General features: G+C 57.6%; 1 protein-coding gene across 1 annotated transcript in view; it reads left to right on the top strand.

Annotated features, from left to right (window-relative positions):
- Positions 1-10,502, top strand: part of LOC102457744 (uncharacterized) — a 45,397-nt gene extending 34,895 nt beyond the window's left edge. The window contains exons 14-16 of the mRNA XM_075919838.1: positions 265-384; positions 4,211-4,872; positions 9,602-10,502. Coding sequence (XP_075775953.1) covers positions 265-384; positions 4,211-4,872; positions 9,602-10,093 — 1,274 coding nt within the window. The 3' untranslated portion in view covers positions 10,094-10,502. The remainder of the gene's footprint in view (positions 1-264; positions 385-4,210; positions 4,873-9,601) is intronic.
- The last annotated feature ends 5,877 nt before the right edge of the window (positions 10,503-16,379 follow it).

The raw sequence follows: 16,379 nt of genomic DNA on the forward strand, positions 1-16,379 counted from the left end.
TCCCTCCTCTTGTGCACATTTTGACCCCACGGCACTGTGCAGACCTCAGTTGCCTCATGCACTTACTTGCAGCCTTCCTGGCTCCCCCACCTCAGCACAGAGATTGGCCATCAGCTTGAGAGCGGAGGGTTCCGTGGACATTAATAGAGCCACGTGCAGGTACAAGAATTTGTATCCGCATCCGAAAAAAAGGAGCCACAGATAGTCACAGATTTGCAGGGCTCTAGATAGTAGAAAACACCGTGTCTTCGTTTTCTCCCTCAGGAGCCGACGCTTTGATTTCTGCCCATGACTTTTTATCCTGGATTAAACAAGAGGAAGAGCCCTGTGTCCGGGAACCGTGGGAGTTGGCTGAAAGAGAAATGCTCACCGGCCCAGGCCCAGGTGAGCAGTGGCTTAAAAGAAGCCAGAACCAGTGACCAAATCTTAGGAGTCGGCAGTCCAGCTGCCCTTTGGGAACTCACCTGCGGTTGGGAAGGAAGTTTGTTTTGTCTTCGTGGCAGACGCCACTTTGTCAGTTTTAAGGGTGATCATGTGCTCTGATCTCGTGTACATCACCGGCCAAAGAATCTCGCGCCGAGTGATTGCTGCAGATGCTGCCTGGTGGGCAGCTTTTCCTTAGCTCACACAGCCTTTCACGGCGTCTTCCCTGAAGCTCACACAGCCTTTCACGGCGTCTTCCCTGAAGCTCACACAGCCTTTCACGGCGTCTTCCCTTGAATGTATCGCATAACTGTGTTAACGAGAAGTATGACAATACTTTGTCTAACGAGAAGTATGACAAACCCTAACCCGCGCCCCACAGAGTTGTGCCATCCAACGCCCCAGTGTGGATCCAAGTCTCAGTGCTGTGATTGCCCGTTTCATCTGGGGACCTGGTATCAGCCCTCCTGGCACAAGTGCTAAGCTGCATCTCCAGGGAGCGGGTTTGCTAGTAGAGCCGTCCAGGGGCCCTTTTCTAGGACAGCGACAGACGCAAGGAGCTCAGTGTGTTTTAGCTCGCCAAAGAGACAGGAAAGGGGTGACTTGGTCGCAGTCTGGAAGTACAGTAGACTTCCGATAATCCGGAACCTATTGGACCTAGGTGGTGCCGGATTATCAGATATGCCGGACTATCAGGAGGTACTATAAGATGGTTATATATATATACTGTATACATTATATACTGTATATAAAGTGTTCTTAACCCTTTTTATTGTACATACTGTATACAGTATACTGTAACATTTTAGTTTTTTTAAGCCTTTTTTACCTTTTTTGCTCAGTTCAGCTGCTGCCGCTGTTACCTTGTGACTCATTTTTTGCTGAAGCTCACTCACTAGGTTCTTGCCATTTTGATGCCGGACTATCAGGAGTGCCGGACTATTGGAGTTTTACTGTATCTACCTGGGGAACGTGTTCAGATGAGCAGCGAAAGGTCTAAAGCGACCCAGCGGCAGGATGCTGCAGCCAGACAAATTGAGACTGGCTACTAGATGCAGTTTTTTTTAACAGCGAGTCGTTTACCAGAGGAGTGTTTTGCCATGGGTCGTGGTGGGTTCTCCATTCCTAACTATTTGAAAGTCAAGATTGGATGTTGTTTGAGAAAAATCAGCTTTGGGGATAATTTGAGGGCAGGTCTCTGATTCAGGAGGTCAGACTCGATGCTCACAACGGTCTTTTCTGGTCTACAGACCGGCCTCGGTATAAGTTCAAGATACACTCCCTAAAACTTGGACTTATAGAGAAACAACTTAAGTGGGGAATTTTTTTTCCCCGCAGCGGACTTCCATTTGTGCAAATTGGTTTGAGGTTTGGGGTTTTTTGCCTGACTTAACAGCGGGGAATGGGAGGACTTATAACACATCGGTCCTTACAAGCGTCAGTGACTTTAGTGTGGAACGGATGTAGATTGGGGTGACTTACGGCGGGGATGCCCTGTAAGGCGGACAAGGCCTTAGTCTCCTATAGAAGGGGATGTTGCCTTCCTTTCCCATGGACCGGCCTAGATGGCCCAGAGCTACCCAGGTAACAGCGGGTAAAGCCGATCTCTGCGCTGAGTGACTGCACGAGGCCTAGCAGTGAACTTCACCCGTTGTTTGGTCTCTGGGCAGGATGGTCCAGTGCGTGGTCCCAGGTGGTTAGAACCCCAGTGACTGTCGCTGTTGAGAAGCAATTAACGGCTTTTTCATTTCCACTTCCGCCACCTGGAACAGCCCCTGTTCTGAAACAGTGCAAAATACTTCTGCATCCTGCACCTGGCCAGAGACCTTGGAGTCTCATGGTTGTGTTTCCCCACCTCCCTGCACCTGTTCAACTCCACGTGTGACCAGACTCTGGGCGGCTGCTACCAGCTAGGAACATTCACCTAGCTGTGAAGTTTTGCCTTTAGCCTATGACTTGAATGTGCTCAGCTGAGAAAATACTTTGTGTGTGTTTTTCTCAGCTGCGTGTCTGGATTGGGGTCTCCAATGATGATGGTTCCTTTGGGTATCAGTAGCGCTTAGAGCATAGGTTCCCAAACTGGGGGGGGGGGGGGATGCAAGGCGACACAGGCACTCCCCATCAAACTCCTTCTCCCGTCTCCAAGAAAAAGCCCGATCTGTCCAGTAAAAAAATTCAGAAAATACCATGTGAAATGTCCAGTATTTTCTGTTTTTTCTGGCTCGGGCATCTGCTGGAACACGCACAGCTCGGGCTGGCTGGGGCGGGGAGAGGATGGAGCATCCCGGGAAGACTTCAGAATGGCTGCCCTAAAAGGGCAATGCCTGCTCTGCTCTTAAAAGGGCAACCTTTTTTTTTTTCCCCCTTAAGTTTTGCTGCTATGTTTGTTTTTTGGCCCCGGTCAGTTCCTTTTTTTTGTTTGTTCAACAAGTTCTGCTGCTATTTTGGGAGAAGGGGGAGTGAGGGTTTGTCAAAAATCAAAACGGGGGCATGATGCCGAAAAGTTTGGGAACCACTGGCCCTACAGTCTCTAGATGAGATTGTGCCGGGTGCTGCATGGCCACCTAGTGAAAGGCAGCCCTGCTGCAACAGCTCACGAGCTAAATAAACCAGGCAGAGAAAATCCCCACTGTACAGATGAGGAAGAGAACGGTTGAAAAAGGAACTAGATACATTCATGGAGAATAGGTCCATCAATGCTGTTAGCCAGGATGGGCAAGGATGGTGTCCCTCACCTGTTTGTCAGAAGCTGGGAATGGATGATGGGTTGGATCACATGGTGATTACCTGATCTGTGCATTCTGTCATTGGCCACTGTTGGAAGACAAGATCTTGGACTAGATGGCCCTTTGGTCTGACCCGGTCTGGCTGTTCTTAACAGAGCCTCAGAGAGACGAAGTGCCGTAGCTGAGGTCCTGCCAGGCAGCTTTGAGAGAGCTGGGAACGTAACGCAGCTCTCCTGCTTGTTTGACGACTGTCTTAGGAACATGCATAGAACGGCAGCTTGCCACACACCATCTCTTCCCAAGCTACCGCGCCCCCGTCTGCGTGCCACGTGACGGATGCCGTCACGGCGCTTGCAGCGCGCCTGGAAGATGCTCCGATACTGCGGCACTGAGGACCAGCCTAGAGTAGCGTAGAATTGGGACAAATGATGCCCTTAGAGAAGGGGTTGGAACGCCGGGGTTCTCGGCCTCTCCTGGCAGCAGGGTGGGAGGGAGCACGCTGTCGGTATGGGGAGCCAGGAGCCAGCTCTCCTGGGCTGTCCAGAGGCGGTCAGGCCAGTAGGGAGCGCTCGCTCCTCTAGCTGGAGGCGAAGGGGTTAATGTTTGCGGAGTTTTTTTGAGCTCCTCAGTTGGGAGTGGTGCTCGGAGGGGAGACGGTTGTTGCGCCACGTTCAAACAAAGAGGGGGGGTGCCCCATGAGGACCCATTTCCTACGTGGTGGGGACCAGCGCGAACTTTGGGTGGCGGTGACTCTGTTCTCGCCGGATGAAATGCACCCTGAGGCCTGCGAGAGGGGTGGGGCAGTGGGACAGAAATGATGCGCAAGCTTGGGGGACCCCGTCCCTCTCTCCCGGGGCTGGGGCTGGCCTTCTGCAAACACCTGGATGTTCCCGCCAGAGCTCAAACCCTTCTCTCCGCCGGTTTCCAGAGAGGGCCGTCCCAGGTTCAGCCTAGCCCAGGCCACTGAGACCCTCGGCTCCGTGGGACCATGCTGCGGATCGGGGCCTTTTCTCCCCCCCCCAAAGAGCCAGGCATGAGCTTCTCTTTCTTTCTTCCGGCAGGCGACGGGCTCCTGGTGAAGTCGGAGGAGCAGCGTCCCCGCCAGGCAGGCCCGGAGGAGCTGGGGCTGCTGGGAGGTTCTGGGGAGCCGCTGTACCCAGCCCCGGCCTACGGGAGCCAGCGTGGCTCGGTGACGCAGCCAGCCGACCCCGGTGAGAACAGACTGGGTAAATCCTTCCGCGCGGACAGCGGCTTCGGCGAGTTGCCAGGCACCGGGAGCCCCCGAGGAGCCGGCGGGCCGGGGGAGGAGCGGCCGCACGGCTGCGCCGAGTGCGGGAAGAGCTTCAGCGTGAAGAAGAGCCTGAAGATCCACCAGCGGAGCCATGCCAAGGAGCGGCCCTACGCCTGCGGGGAGTGCGGCAAGAGCTTCAACTGCCACTCGGGGCTGGTGCGGCACCAGATGATCCACCGGGGCGAGCGGCCCTACAAATGCGACGAGTGCGGCAAGTGCTACAGCCGCAAGGAGCACCTCCAGAACCACCAGCGGCTGCACACCGGCGAGCGGCCCTTCCAGTGCGCCGCCTGCGGGAAGAGCTTCATCCGCAAGCAGAACCTGCTGAAGCACCAGCGCATCCACACCGGCGAGCGGCCCTACCAGTGCGGGGAGTGCGGGAGGAGCTTCCGCTACAAGGAGTCCCTCAAAGACCATCAGCGGGTTCACGGGGCGGAGCTGGGGGCCCCGCCTGGGATCCCGCAGGCCCTGGGCGGTGGGGATTAGCTCCTGGGACTCCTTGGACAAAACCACGTGGCAGCTTGGGACTGGGTCGTAACGGAGTCAAATCGAAGGCAGCAAAGTGAAAACCAGTGCCGGAAATGAAGCTTTTTACCAAATACGTCCATGGGGGCACGAGGCGGCCTGGGTGTTTGGCACGTCCTTGGAGGGACCCCCCCCAGCACGTTTTTCATACCCGTCTCCCAACCCCCGGACGAGTCCCTTCCACGCAACCCGCAGAGAGCCAGAAAGGCCGGTGCATGCGCCGAACGCTGCTCCCCACCTCCTCCCACCCCCAAAGAGACACCGTCTCCCTCCCCACTAACCTCCCGATGGCCTCACTCCAGGGTCTCTCCTCTAGAAACCCGCCTCCTTTCTCTCCCTCCACACCCCAGCGGCAAGATTGAGAGAGACTTCTCTGCAGCTCCCGCCTCTTCGCCCCACAGTTCTCCTCCCTCTGGATGTGGATTGATTCTTTCTCACCTCTTGCTCTTTGTGTCCCCCCCCCCACCCCCCCATTGTTTTTACATTTTAATTTCATAAGCGTGCAGTTAAACTCTGTCAAGTGTTTGGCGGTGTAGTTTTATATGGCAGATGCAATGCAAAATAAAGTTGTGTTGGGCTGCTCCTGGCGTCGGGTCGTTCCTACAGCGAACCCTACAGAGCCGTAGAAGTGGGCTGTGCCCAGGAAAGCTCATGATATTAAGTTTTTCCTGCAGAGCTGGCCAGCCTTGTGAAATCCTTGGGGAGCCTATTGCCACGAATACGGCAATACGCGGCCTTCTGGGTGTTTGCACTGAGGGGGGCCTACCAGGGTCAACGCCCCCTGGCTGGGTTTTCATTTACATTATGGCTCTGCTAGCATAAAAGGGCCCTGATAGCTCCCCCCATTTCCCAAGCTCCTTTGTGGTAGCGGGGCTGCTAATATAAAAGAATTAGGCCCGTTTTCTCCCTCAGAACCTAATGTAAACTCCCTCCTCGTGGGCTTGCTTCTGCCCACGTTGGATGCAAGGAGGGTGCCATTGGCGTGCCGGGGGAAGGGGGGGGCGTTTGACGCTACGATAGCCACCCGCTTGGTCTCCGTGCGCTGCCCGCTGGGACCACCCGAGCTTGGGCCGCTACAAGGCAAACAAAGCTGCTGCTTGAAAGCCGAGTGCTGGTTCCCCCACAGGAGCCTGGAGGGCGCAGTTGGCCACCATGGTGGAGGACCGGGCGGAGACACGTCAGAACTGGGCGTGTGGAAGTGGGTGGTTCCAGCCCTGGTGGGTCGCAGTCAGGGCCGGCCCGAGCCATTCGTGCGTCCCGGGAGCGGTCCGGCAGCCCCGCATGGCGCCCCCTACAATGGGGCGCTCCGGGCGGTAGCCCAGTCAGCCCGTAGCTTGGGCGGGCTCTGGTCGCGGTGATGGGTGGCGGGGGTGTTATAGTTCTTGTGGAGATACAAGGAGACCATGCTAACTAGGTATTAATGCAGCAACACATCCTTAAACCGCTGCTGCTTTCCCCATACAGCCTTCCGCACAGACTGGCAGCCCTCAGAGTCCTCCCTCATGTCCTCCTTTCTTAGCCCCGCGCTGTCCTCTCCGGTTAGGAGCTGATTCATGTGTGCAGCCCATAGGACCTCAGTGGTCCCTCGTGCCAGCCAGTGTGTCCCCAGAGAGGTACAGATAAGAGGAAGTCCCTACTACTGCCAGCCTAGCTACCTGAGATGCATAACCACAGGGGAAGGGTTCCCCCCACTCCTCTAATTCACCAGAGACGGTCCAGGGTTTCCCTGGGTCGGTCTGGCAGGTGTGTGCATGATCGTACTATGGTCTGCGCTGTGTTGCACCTGCCACCGTCTTCTCCAGTTGGGTCCTACTTGAGCTTCTCGTCCCTCTCCTCATCCGCCGTGGCCTCGGCCACTGTATCTCTTCGGTAGAGTCCTTGGGCCTCTGGCAATGACAGGGCGCTTGCTTCAAAGTCCTCGGGAAGTGGCAGAGACCCAGTGACCGAGGGTGGAATGTAACCGCCTCTGATGTCCTTTTCCATGAACAGATGGTGCCGTTTCCAAACCTTATCTGCTGTCCTGGGCGGAAGAGCCGTGTGTCAGGGACCGGGGGGGCTTAGCAGAGAGAAAGATCCCCGCGGGACCAGGGACAGGTCAGTAATCGCCTACAGCAGCTGGCGTTGGAAAGAAAAACAGACCTAACCAAACCCTCCTCCGCCGCGAGGAAGGACGGAGCAAGCCTGTTCACCCCAGAGATCTGAGTGTGTCCCCGGCAGCGCAGAGAGGGTCACAGCCGATGAGGGGAAGTCCCTGCTGCTGCCACCTTGCTGCTTGAGATGCATAACTACAGGGGAAGGGGTTACCACCCGGTGGGAGGACAGATGCATGAGAAGCGCTGGGGCTCGGAGGAGAAGTCTCTGCCTGCTCCCAGCCAATGGCTCATTGGGTGGGGGAAGTTACGTCGGTTTTGTAGACCAGCGGTTTTCAGACGTTTTTTCTCGTGACCCAGTTGAAAATGGTTGATAGCGCGACCCGACAGAATTTGATCAGAGTGTGGGCTCTGGGGTGGGGCCAAGGATGAGACTTTTGGGGCTCCAGCTTTGGGGGGGCTTGTCTCGAGCAGCTCCTGGCCAGCAGTGCAATGGGGGGGCTAAGGCAGCTTCCCGCCTCTCCTGGCACCACCGACCATGCTGCACCCCAGAAGCAGCCGGCAGCAGGTTCCCAGCCAATGGGAGAGCGGAGCTAGTGCTTGGGGCAGACAGTGCACGGAGTTCTGTGCGGGCTCTCCCTGCTCCCAGGAGCAACAGCGGCTGCTTCTGGGGTGCAGCGCAGTCTGTGGTGCCAGGAAGCTGCCTTAGCGCCCAGCTGATCCCCCTGCAGCAACAAGACCCAGTGCCCGACATGCCATGCCCCGGTGCTGACTCACGACCCCTAGTTTGAAAACTGCGGCTGTAGGCAACAGTGCAGCAGGGACCACGTGGTCAGCGTGCACCCAGCTGCCTGTGACGGCCCTAATCTAACCCACCGGGGCCCAGTTTGCTGCTGGGTGAGCTGGAAGTGGCCTAAGCCAGGCTCAGACCCCCGGCCGTGGAGCTTGCATCGGGCACCTCCGCTGCCGCACCTCAAGTTACAGAGGAGCCGCAGGCAGAAGTGACATTGGCTGCAGACGAGCTCAGGGTCTCTCTGCTGCCCTTATCAGCTTCCTGATCACTGTTTGCACTGCAGCAGCATCCGCAAGTGCTACTAGCGCGTCACACATCCACCCTTCACCAAGGCTCACGCCTGGCTCCCCACCAATTACAGCAGCTAAACCTGCCCTTTCGGGTCTTGGGACAGGTCTCTGCCCCCTGGCAGCCAAAAATAGGGGGTGGGCCACGTGAGTGGCCCCCCTGCACCTCTGTGGGCCGCAGCAACCCGCAGCCCACTGGGGTTCCACCCATGGCCCCCCCCCTCCTCCTTGTGAACAGCTGATTTGCGGATGTTCCACGGGGAGGGAGGCAAATCAGGTGAGTCTCGTGCTCCAAAGTGCTGGGGGGGAGGAGCCATAGGAAGTGTGGGACTCCGGTACCGGAGTGCACAAGAGGTGCGTGGAGGAGGGAGGCAGCCAAGGGGGCCGCAGACGGAGCCCCAGTGGGCCGCATGTTGCCCGCGGGCCAACCGGTGCCCACCACTGTTTTAGAACGGGCTGGGCTGGTACCTGTGTGGGGAGCCGGTTTTCTGCTCTCCGTGGAACATGCAGTCCTGTTGTTCTCTTTCCTGCTGGCAGAGTTTCACGGTTGCCCAGCGGGAGTGGCGAGCCAGAGTGAGCCCGGAGGAGAGGCCTGCGCCCGGAGCCGGCAGGACTCGGAGGAGAGGGAGAGGGTGCTGGTGCTGAGCGTCGGTGAGTGGCCGCTTAAATGTGGCCGTTCGGCCCATGGCTCCTGCTGGGCTTTGCACGCGCTAGTTCACGAGAGATGGCAGCGGTGGGCTGGGTGGGGCTCAGCTCCGTGAAATGGGAATAATCGGACCTGCTCCCCGACCCGCGCTGGTCCGTTCGGATCCTGGCGTTCTGTCCTCGTGGACGCGCCAATGGTCCTTGCCCGCGTAGCACCAGAGCTGTGCAAGGCGGAGATGCCTTGTCATGCCAGGCACGGTGGGGGGCTGGAGCCCGGCGGGGGCTCGTTCTCCTGCCGTGGCGGGTGTCTGGATTCTCTCTGTGTTCCAGGAGGTGGTGAGCTCGTGACCAAACCTGAGGCGCAGTGTTTTGAGGAGCGTCGCCCCGGCCGTGAGCCGAACCAGGCGGCGTTGGAAGGGCGGGATTTCTGGAGGGCCGAGCAGAGACACCCCCAGCACACCCACGGGGCGGAGGATCGGTGTGGCGCTACCCTCGGTAAATCCCCTGCACTCCCAGGCCCGCTCTCAGGGCTGGAACCCCCTTCGGCAGGGGCAGGCCCTGGAGGGCGCGGAGGTCCCCGTGAGAGCCGAGACGGAGCCGTCCCTCAGGCCGGCCGTGTGGGGGCGAGGCCCTTGGCTTCCGGTGCCGTTAAAGCCGAGGCCCAGTCCCCGGTGGGTGAGCCGGTCCATTACGAGAAAAGCTTTCTGCAGCCCGCGAGCCTGGCTGCCCCCCAGCCCACGCACAGCGGGCAGAGGCCTCAGGCCTGCAGCGAAGGTGGGCAGCAGCCGAACCCCATTCCTCCCCTGAGGCCCCACAGCAAGGCCAAGCCCTACCAGTGTGGCCAGTGCGGGCAGAGCTTTCTCCACCGGTCCCGGCTCACCTACCACGCCCGCACCCACACCGGGGAGCGGCCCTACGCCTGCGCCCAGTGCGGCAAGAGCTACAGCCGCAAGGAGCACCTCCGGAACCACCAGCGGCTGCACACCGGCGAGCGGCCCTACCGGTGCCAGGAGTGCGGGAAGCTGTACAGCCGCAAGGAGTACCTGCAGCACCACCGGCGCGTCCACACCGGCGAGCGGCCCTTCCAGTGCGCCACCTGCGGGAAGAGCTTCATGCGCAAGCAGAACCTGCTGAAGCACCAGCGCATCCACACCGGCGAGCGGCCCTACCAGTGCGGGGCGTGCGGGAGGTGCTTCCGCTACAAGGAGTCTCTCAAAGACCATCAGCGAACTCACAGGGCCGAGCCTGGGCCGCCCCCCAGCCTGCAGCCAGCCTTAGAGATCCAGGCTGCACAAGCAGGCACCTCTGTGTGAGGGGGGAAGCAGGGGAGGGGCGCTGGAAACTGAAGAGAATACTCCACGCTTGGGTGGCATTTCCCTGACCAGGCCCAGAGGAGGGGATGGCAGGAAAGCCCTTGGTCTGGTAGTGCCAGGACTCAAGCTAGGGTCTCCTGAATCCCAGCCACTGTGCTCTAACCACTAGCCCACGCTGCTTCCCCTGCGACGGGAACTTCATATGGCTAAATCCCCCTCTGCCATCCTGAGCCATGACAGGCATCTCCTCTGCGGCGCCCGCTGCCCGGAACCTTGCCTGCTGCTTTCCGATCTCCTGGGAATGGCACGGAGCTGTCCTTGCCTTCCTGCCCCTCTGGTACTCTCGCACAATAGAAAATAAAGTGCCACTAAGTTCTGCTGGGCTGGGCCTTTTTTCTGCCCCAAGCTAAGGGCCATTCAGGCACACTCTCTCCTGTTCTCCAGGGGGGAGGTGCAGTGGGGCTGGTGTAGCAGCTCATGTGCCTCTCTGGCCTTTGGGTGTCTGACATGACAGCTCCTAGCATGTGTGTGCGAAGGCTGCAGCCCTATGGGGACTGGCGGCTGGCATGAGGGGGCAGCAGAGCTTGGCTGAGGACACAAGGGCCGTCATGAAACCCCTCTTCTGAGGCCCTGTCTCCATGAGGGGAACCAGCAGCAGGGAGCTGTCCTGGGAGTACTGGTGCAGCACATCCCCTCCGTTTGCAAAGGCTGCAGCCCTTCCACATTTAGGGGAGTGCACGCTGCTCCCAGAGTGGGCAGGACTTGAACCCCCCAGCCTGTGCTCCCCAGGCAAATGCCCTTTCTCCTTGTCCACTCCAGAGCCCGCTCTGCTGCCCTACCTTCGGAGGGTCCCTGATCCTGGGCCTCACTTTGACCCAGGCTGGCTCCTTGTCCACACTGGCACGCCCACCCTGGTGGACAGCTAAGGCTGGGGTAGGCCAGGCTGCAGAGCTGCCCCGGTAGGGTCGGAGGCGCTGTTCTCAGCTGCGAGCTGCCACGCCCTGCCCAGCTGCCAGGAGAAGTTTTGGTGGCGAGTGCTCCCTGAGGTTGCCTCGCAGTGTTAATTGGGCAGTAGCCTACGGCAAGGGGCTGTCCTGCTGGCGGCCGGGGGAGGAGGAGAAAAGGGACCCTACTCACAGTCCTGGCTGCTGTGTCCCTCCCACGTTCAGACACAGGCGAATCAGGCCTTGTCTGCGCTCTGCATGGCTGGTAGAGCTATACTGGCGGGTTACGTCTAGACTGGCATGATTTTCCGGAAATGGTTTTAACGGAAAAGTTTTCTGTTAAAAGCATTTTCAGAAAAATCCCGTCTAGATTGGCAGGATGCTTTTCCGCAAAAGCACTTTTTGTGGAAAAGCGTCCGTGGCCAAACTGGACGCGCTTTTCCACAAAAAAGCCCCGATTGCCATTTTTGCAATCGGGGCTTTTTTGCGGAAAACAGTACTGTTCTGTCTACACTGGCCCTTTTGCTCAAAAGTCTTTCGGAAAAAGACTTTTGCTCGAACAGGAGCAGCATAGTATTTCCGGAAAAGCACTGATGGTTTTACAGGAGATCGTCAGTGCTTTTCCGGAAATTCAAGCGGCCAGTGTAGACAGCTGGCAACAGATGATTTTGCGGAAAAACTTGCCAGTCTAGACACAGCCGGGGAGACAGAGGGGCTGCGTCTACACTGCAGGCTTCTCGTGCAAGAACTGTTTTGTACAAGAGTTCTTGTGCAAGAGCGCATCCCCACGGCCGTGTGCTTTTGCACAAGAGTACCCATGGCAGTGTGGACGCTCTCTTGTGCAAGAAACCCTTGTTGCCCGTCCACACTGCCTCTTGCACAAGAGGGCTCATTCCTTGTGGGGAGAGGAATAACTCTAGTGCAAGAAGCCTCTTTCCTGATGCTTTACTGTAAATTTACTTGTGCAAGAATCTGCGTGCAGTGTAGACGCGCCACACGTTGTTGTGCAAGAACAGCTGTTCTTGCACAAAAAGCCTCCAGAGTAGACGTAGCCAGGGCGTGCCAACCCAGATGTTATTTTTCTGCCAATAGATACCCATGTCCCTGAATGCCATTTGCTATGCTGGGCAAAGCAGGGGAGGTCATGTCTTTCATTGGACCAACAACAGTGGGGAAGAGAGGCAAGCTACCAAGTTTACGCAAAGTTTACGTTCGTGTCTCTTCCCCCAGCACACGTCAGTCCAATGAAAGATCTGACCTCGTCCGGCTTGTGTGTCTGATAGCCTGGGCCTGACAGGGCTACAGCTACGCTGCATGTTAGCGCTGCTGCACGAAGCACTGGATAACTGCCTCCAAGGTTCCCTTTCATCTTTCCCATCCACATGTGGATTTTCTCCATGTGCGGAATAAATGTGTGTGCACCGAGGCATGTGTGACTGTGCACCACCAGTGGAAACACAACACCTAGCTGTGGGCGCTCTGCTAATCAGCTGGGCAGCGTTTGTCTCTCTCCTGTGTGGCCACGCAAGCGCACAGCTTACCGTGGACGCAGGCGGCATGCGCACCGGGTGCTTTGCTCCCCCGCGCGCTCACGTCTACCCGAAAGCACTCTGCCTCCAAAGCTTTGTAGTAGACACACAGCCGGTGTGTGACGGCGTTTCCAGATGCACAGCGGATGCATCTGGGGCAAAGTGATCCAAGGGGATGGAGAGATCTAGGAGGCAGCAATGACCCAATGGGATGTAGGGTAGGGAGCAAGCACTAAATTAGTCCTGAGTTTGCAATGTGATAAGGCTGAGACCAATCCATGTCACCAAATTACATTGCCTGACTGTTGGGTGGCTGATCTTTCCCCTTCCCTGGCCTGCTTGCCTGTGCCCTGGGTGTGCCTGGAACCAGCTGTTAAGAGCAGCACTACAGGCGGCCGCTCCTGGGTCTGGGCTTGCCTTTCCCACTTATGGAGTCCCGTGGCCAGCTCTCCGCTACACTGGAAGGCCGTCACAGATCTGCAGCTCCGGGAACCCGGGGGCGGAGGCACTAAGGAATGATTGGGTGTAAAATGGGAAGTTTGGCTTCACCGGGACTGCCTTTTATGATATGAAGCAGCGCCCTTTGCTGCTCCGTGGCACAGGGCAGACACAGCTCCCCTTCCGCCCTGCTCTCTAGCCACGGATCAGCTCTTCCCCGCTTTAAGAACGGCCAGCCTGGGTCAGACCAAAGCCGTCTGGCTCTGACAGCGGCCGGTGCCAAGTGTTTGAGAGGGAGTGAACTGAACAGGGCAGTGATCAAACGATCCGCCCACTGTCTGGCTTTTGAAGACGTCACTGTCTGTTTCTCCTTGGCGGAGTAGGGGACGTGGGAAGAATGGCAGGAGGGGACGAGGGAGCTCCATGAAGCATTGACCTTACCAGGGGAGGAGTCGTCACTTTATTGGGTGATCTGTCCTCTGTGGTCCTGTCTCATCTTCTAGCAGGCAAAGGTTTAGGGTCACCCAGAGCAGGGTGTAGCCCTTCCCTAGGGTCTAGTCCTGCTCACAGCCTCCCCTTGCTCTAGCTAAACTCCGCTCCACAGGGAGGCCTAGGAATAGTCTGGCTGTCCTAGCACCTCCTTCTCCTCCCAGCTCTAACCACAGATCTCTCTATGGGCAGGTAGTGAAGGATGTGGTTCCGCCCTGTTTCAGCATTCCCCATGGGGCACTGCAGCCCCAGGTACAAAGGGAGGATTCGTGTCCCTGCCGGAGCCAGCCCCACTATCCCAAGCGGGAGATAGAGGCTTCCGGCACAGAACTGCTGTTGTCCAGCTTCTGAGAATGGGCCATACAACCCGGGGGCTGGAACTAGCAGCAGGCGGCCGGGCTGTGCTGTGTGGGGCAGTGCTGGCTAATGGCGCCTGTGTTGGCCAAGCAAAGCCATGGCCTTGGATTGCACTTCCCATGCCAGGGAGCGAGCGGGACCCTGGTCCTTACCCCCTCTGCCAGGCAGATTGGCTACGTCTACACTGGCATGATTTTCCGGAAATGCTTTTAACGGAAAAGTTTTCCGTTATAAGCATTTTCAGAAAAAGCGCGTCTACATTGGCAGGATGCTTTTGCGGAAAAGCATCCGTGGCCAATCTAGACGCGCTTTTCCGCAAAAAAGCCCCGATCGTCATTTTCGCAATCGGGGCTTTTTTGCGGAAAAGAAATCTCTGCTGTCTACACTGGCCCTTTTCCGGAACAGTTTTCCAGAAAAGGACTTTTGCCCGAACAGGAGCAGCATAGTTTTTCCGGAAAAGCACTGATGATTTTACATTAGATCGTCAGTGCTTTTCTGGAAATTCAAGGGGCCAGTGTAGACAGCTGGCAAGTTATTCCGAAAAAGTGGCTGATTTTCCAGAATAAGTGGCCAGTGTAGACACAGCCCGTGTGTTTAGGGCAGGGGCAGCAACGTTTCAGAAGGGGCGTGCCAAGATGTAGCTCACTCCTATTTATGAGTCTGCATGTCATGGATACTTTCTAATGTCAATAACAGTCCTACTTACATTTTAGCAGCTTCATTCATAAGAATATAAGAACGGCTGTACTGGGTCGGACCAATGGTCCAGTATCCTGTCTGCTGACAGTGGCCAAGACCAGATGCCCAGAGGGAGGGGACACAACAGGGAATCCTCGCGTGATCCTTCCCCCATCACCCACCTCCAGAGAAACTGAGGCTAGGGACACCATTCCTACCCATCCTGCCTAAGAGCCATTGATGGACCTAACCTCCATGAATCTAGCTAGCACTTTTTTGAACCCTGTTAAAGTCCTGGGCTTCACCACATCCTCTGGCAAGGAGTTCCACAGATTGTGCGCTGCGTGAAGAAACAGTTCATAAATTAAGATGCAACGCTTACCGTCTAGTGTGCTCCTTGGCTTGGCTTTCCCTTGCTGAGCTCTCTGATTGCGGGCTCGTAGTTTGATACTTTAAGCAGCACACAAGCCTCTGTCTCCAGCACCGCTCCGCCAGTGACGATGACAGAAGAACGGCAGCCTGATCCCCCACCGCAGCAGCAGCTACCACCACAGCCGCTCCCTGGCACTCCCATGCCACACCGCAGCCGCAGGTCCAGCAACAGCAGCCGCCCCACAGCCAACCCCAGGAACAGCTACCACATGGTCCTGCTCTAACCCTTCCCCAGGTGGTGTCGTTACTGCTGTCTTGGGTAGCGGCCCCTGTCTGCTTGAGGTGGAGAAGCCATCACCGCAGACGTCCTGCGGCCCTGGCCTCAGCCCTGGCTGCTGGAGGAGCCGCTGCCACAGCCACGTGATCCTGCACCGGCCCCAGACAATGGAGGTGCTGCTGCCATGGCCATGCAGTCACCAGAGGAGCCGCTGCCGTGGTCACACAGTCACCAGAGAAGTCGCTGCTATGGCCACGCAGTCACAGGCTGGCCCCGGACACTGGAGAACCCTCTGCCTCAGCCCCAGTGCCGCCTCCTCCCACTGCCGAATTGGCTGCTGGGGAAGGGGGAGGTGGCTGCTTGTGCACCAGGAGTGCTCTATGCAGTCCAACCAGCAGCCTCTCCCCCTGCCCCCCAGAGCTGGTGCTGCAGCCTCGCAGCTCAGTGCAGGCTGTGAGGGGCCCAGCGGCAGCTCGGGCTCCCCACTGCATGGGGAAAGGGGGGGCTGAACGCCTACCACGCACCCTGCACATGCCACTCAAAATCAGCTTGCGTGCCACTTATGGCACGTGTGCCATACGTTGCTGACCCCCCTCCCCCCCAGGTGTAGTGGTTAGAGTAGCAGCGGAGGCATTGGGGCTCCTGGGACTACCCCTAACTCAGGCACTGTCTTGTTGCCATGGTCTTTAATGGATCCCTGTGAGCCCTGTTGGCAGGCTGCAGCACACCCATTGGGCACGTCTGAAAAATCAGGCTGTGAGCCGCTAGGTGCCTCAGTTTCCCTCTTTACAGTAGGGGTCATGACAGCTCTCCCCCTTGTACAATGCTTTGCAATCCTTCGGTGGGCACGATTGCTCTTTCCCTGGGACAGGTCCCTGAAATTGCCACAGGTAACGGGGTGCCCTTTTGTAAAGGCAGCACCCATGTGCATGGGGTACCATCACAAGGCACAGACAGGGCATGCCCATGAGTGCCACCCTGCTGTTTTGGGCATGCTAGCTTTAGCAGGGGCTGTCGGTATTTGTCTGCCCACGTGGGGCCACCAGAGCCCAGAGGCGGGGCACCCTACCCAAAGCTCCATCCGCCCTGCCGGAAACTGCGAGCCCCCAGTATGGACAGGCACAACAGAGCACTCAGCTATAAGGTCGTTGACAGCACCCGGAGCACTGCCCCAAAGAGAACCAAAACCCCAAATAAATCCA

This window comes from Pelodiscus sinensis, chromosome 2 (genome assembly GCF_049634645.1).
Source record: "Pelodiscus sinensis isolate JC-2024 chromosome 2, ASM4963464v1, whole genome shotgun sequence".
In the NCBI taxonomy this organism is placed as follows: Eukaryota; Metazoa; Chordata; order Testudines; family Trionychidae; genus Pelodiscus; species Pelodiscus sinensis.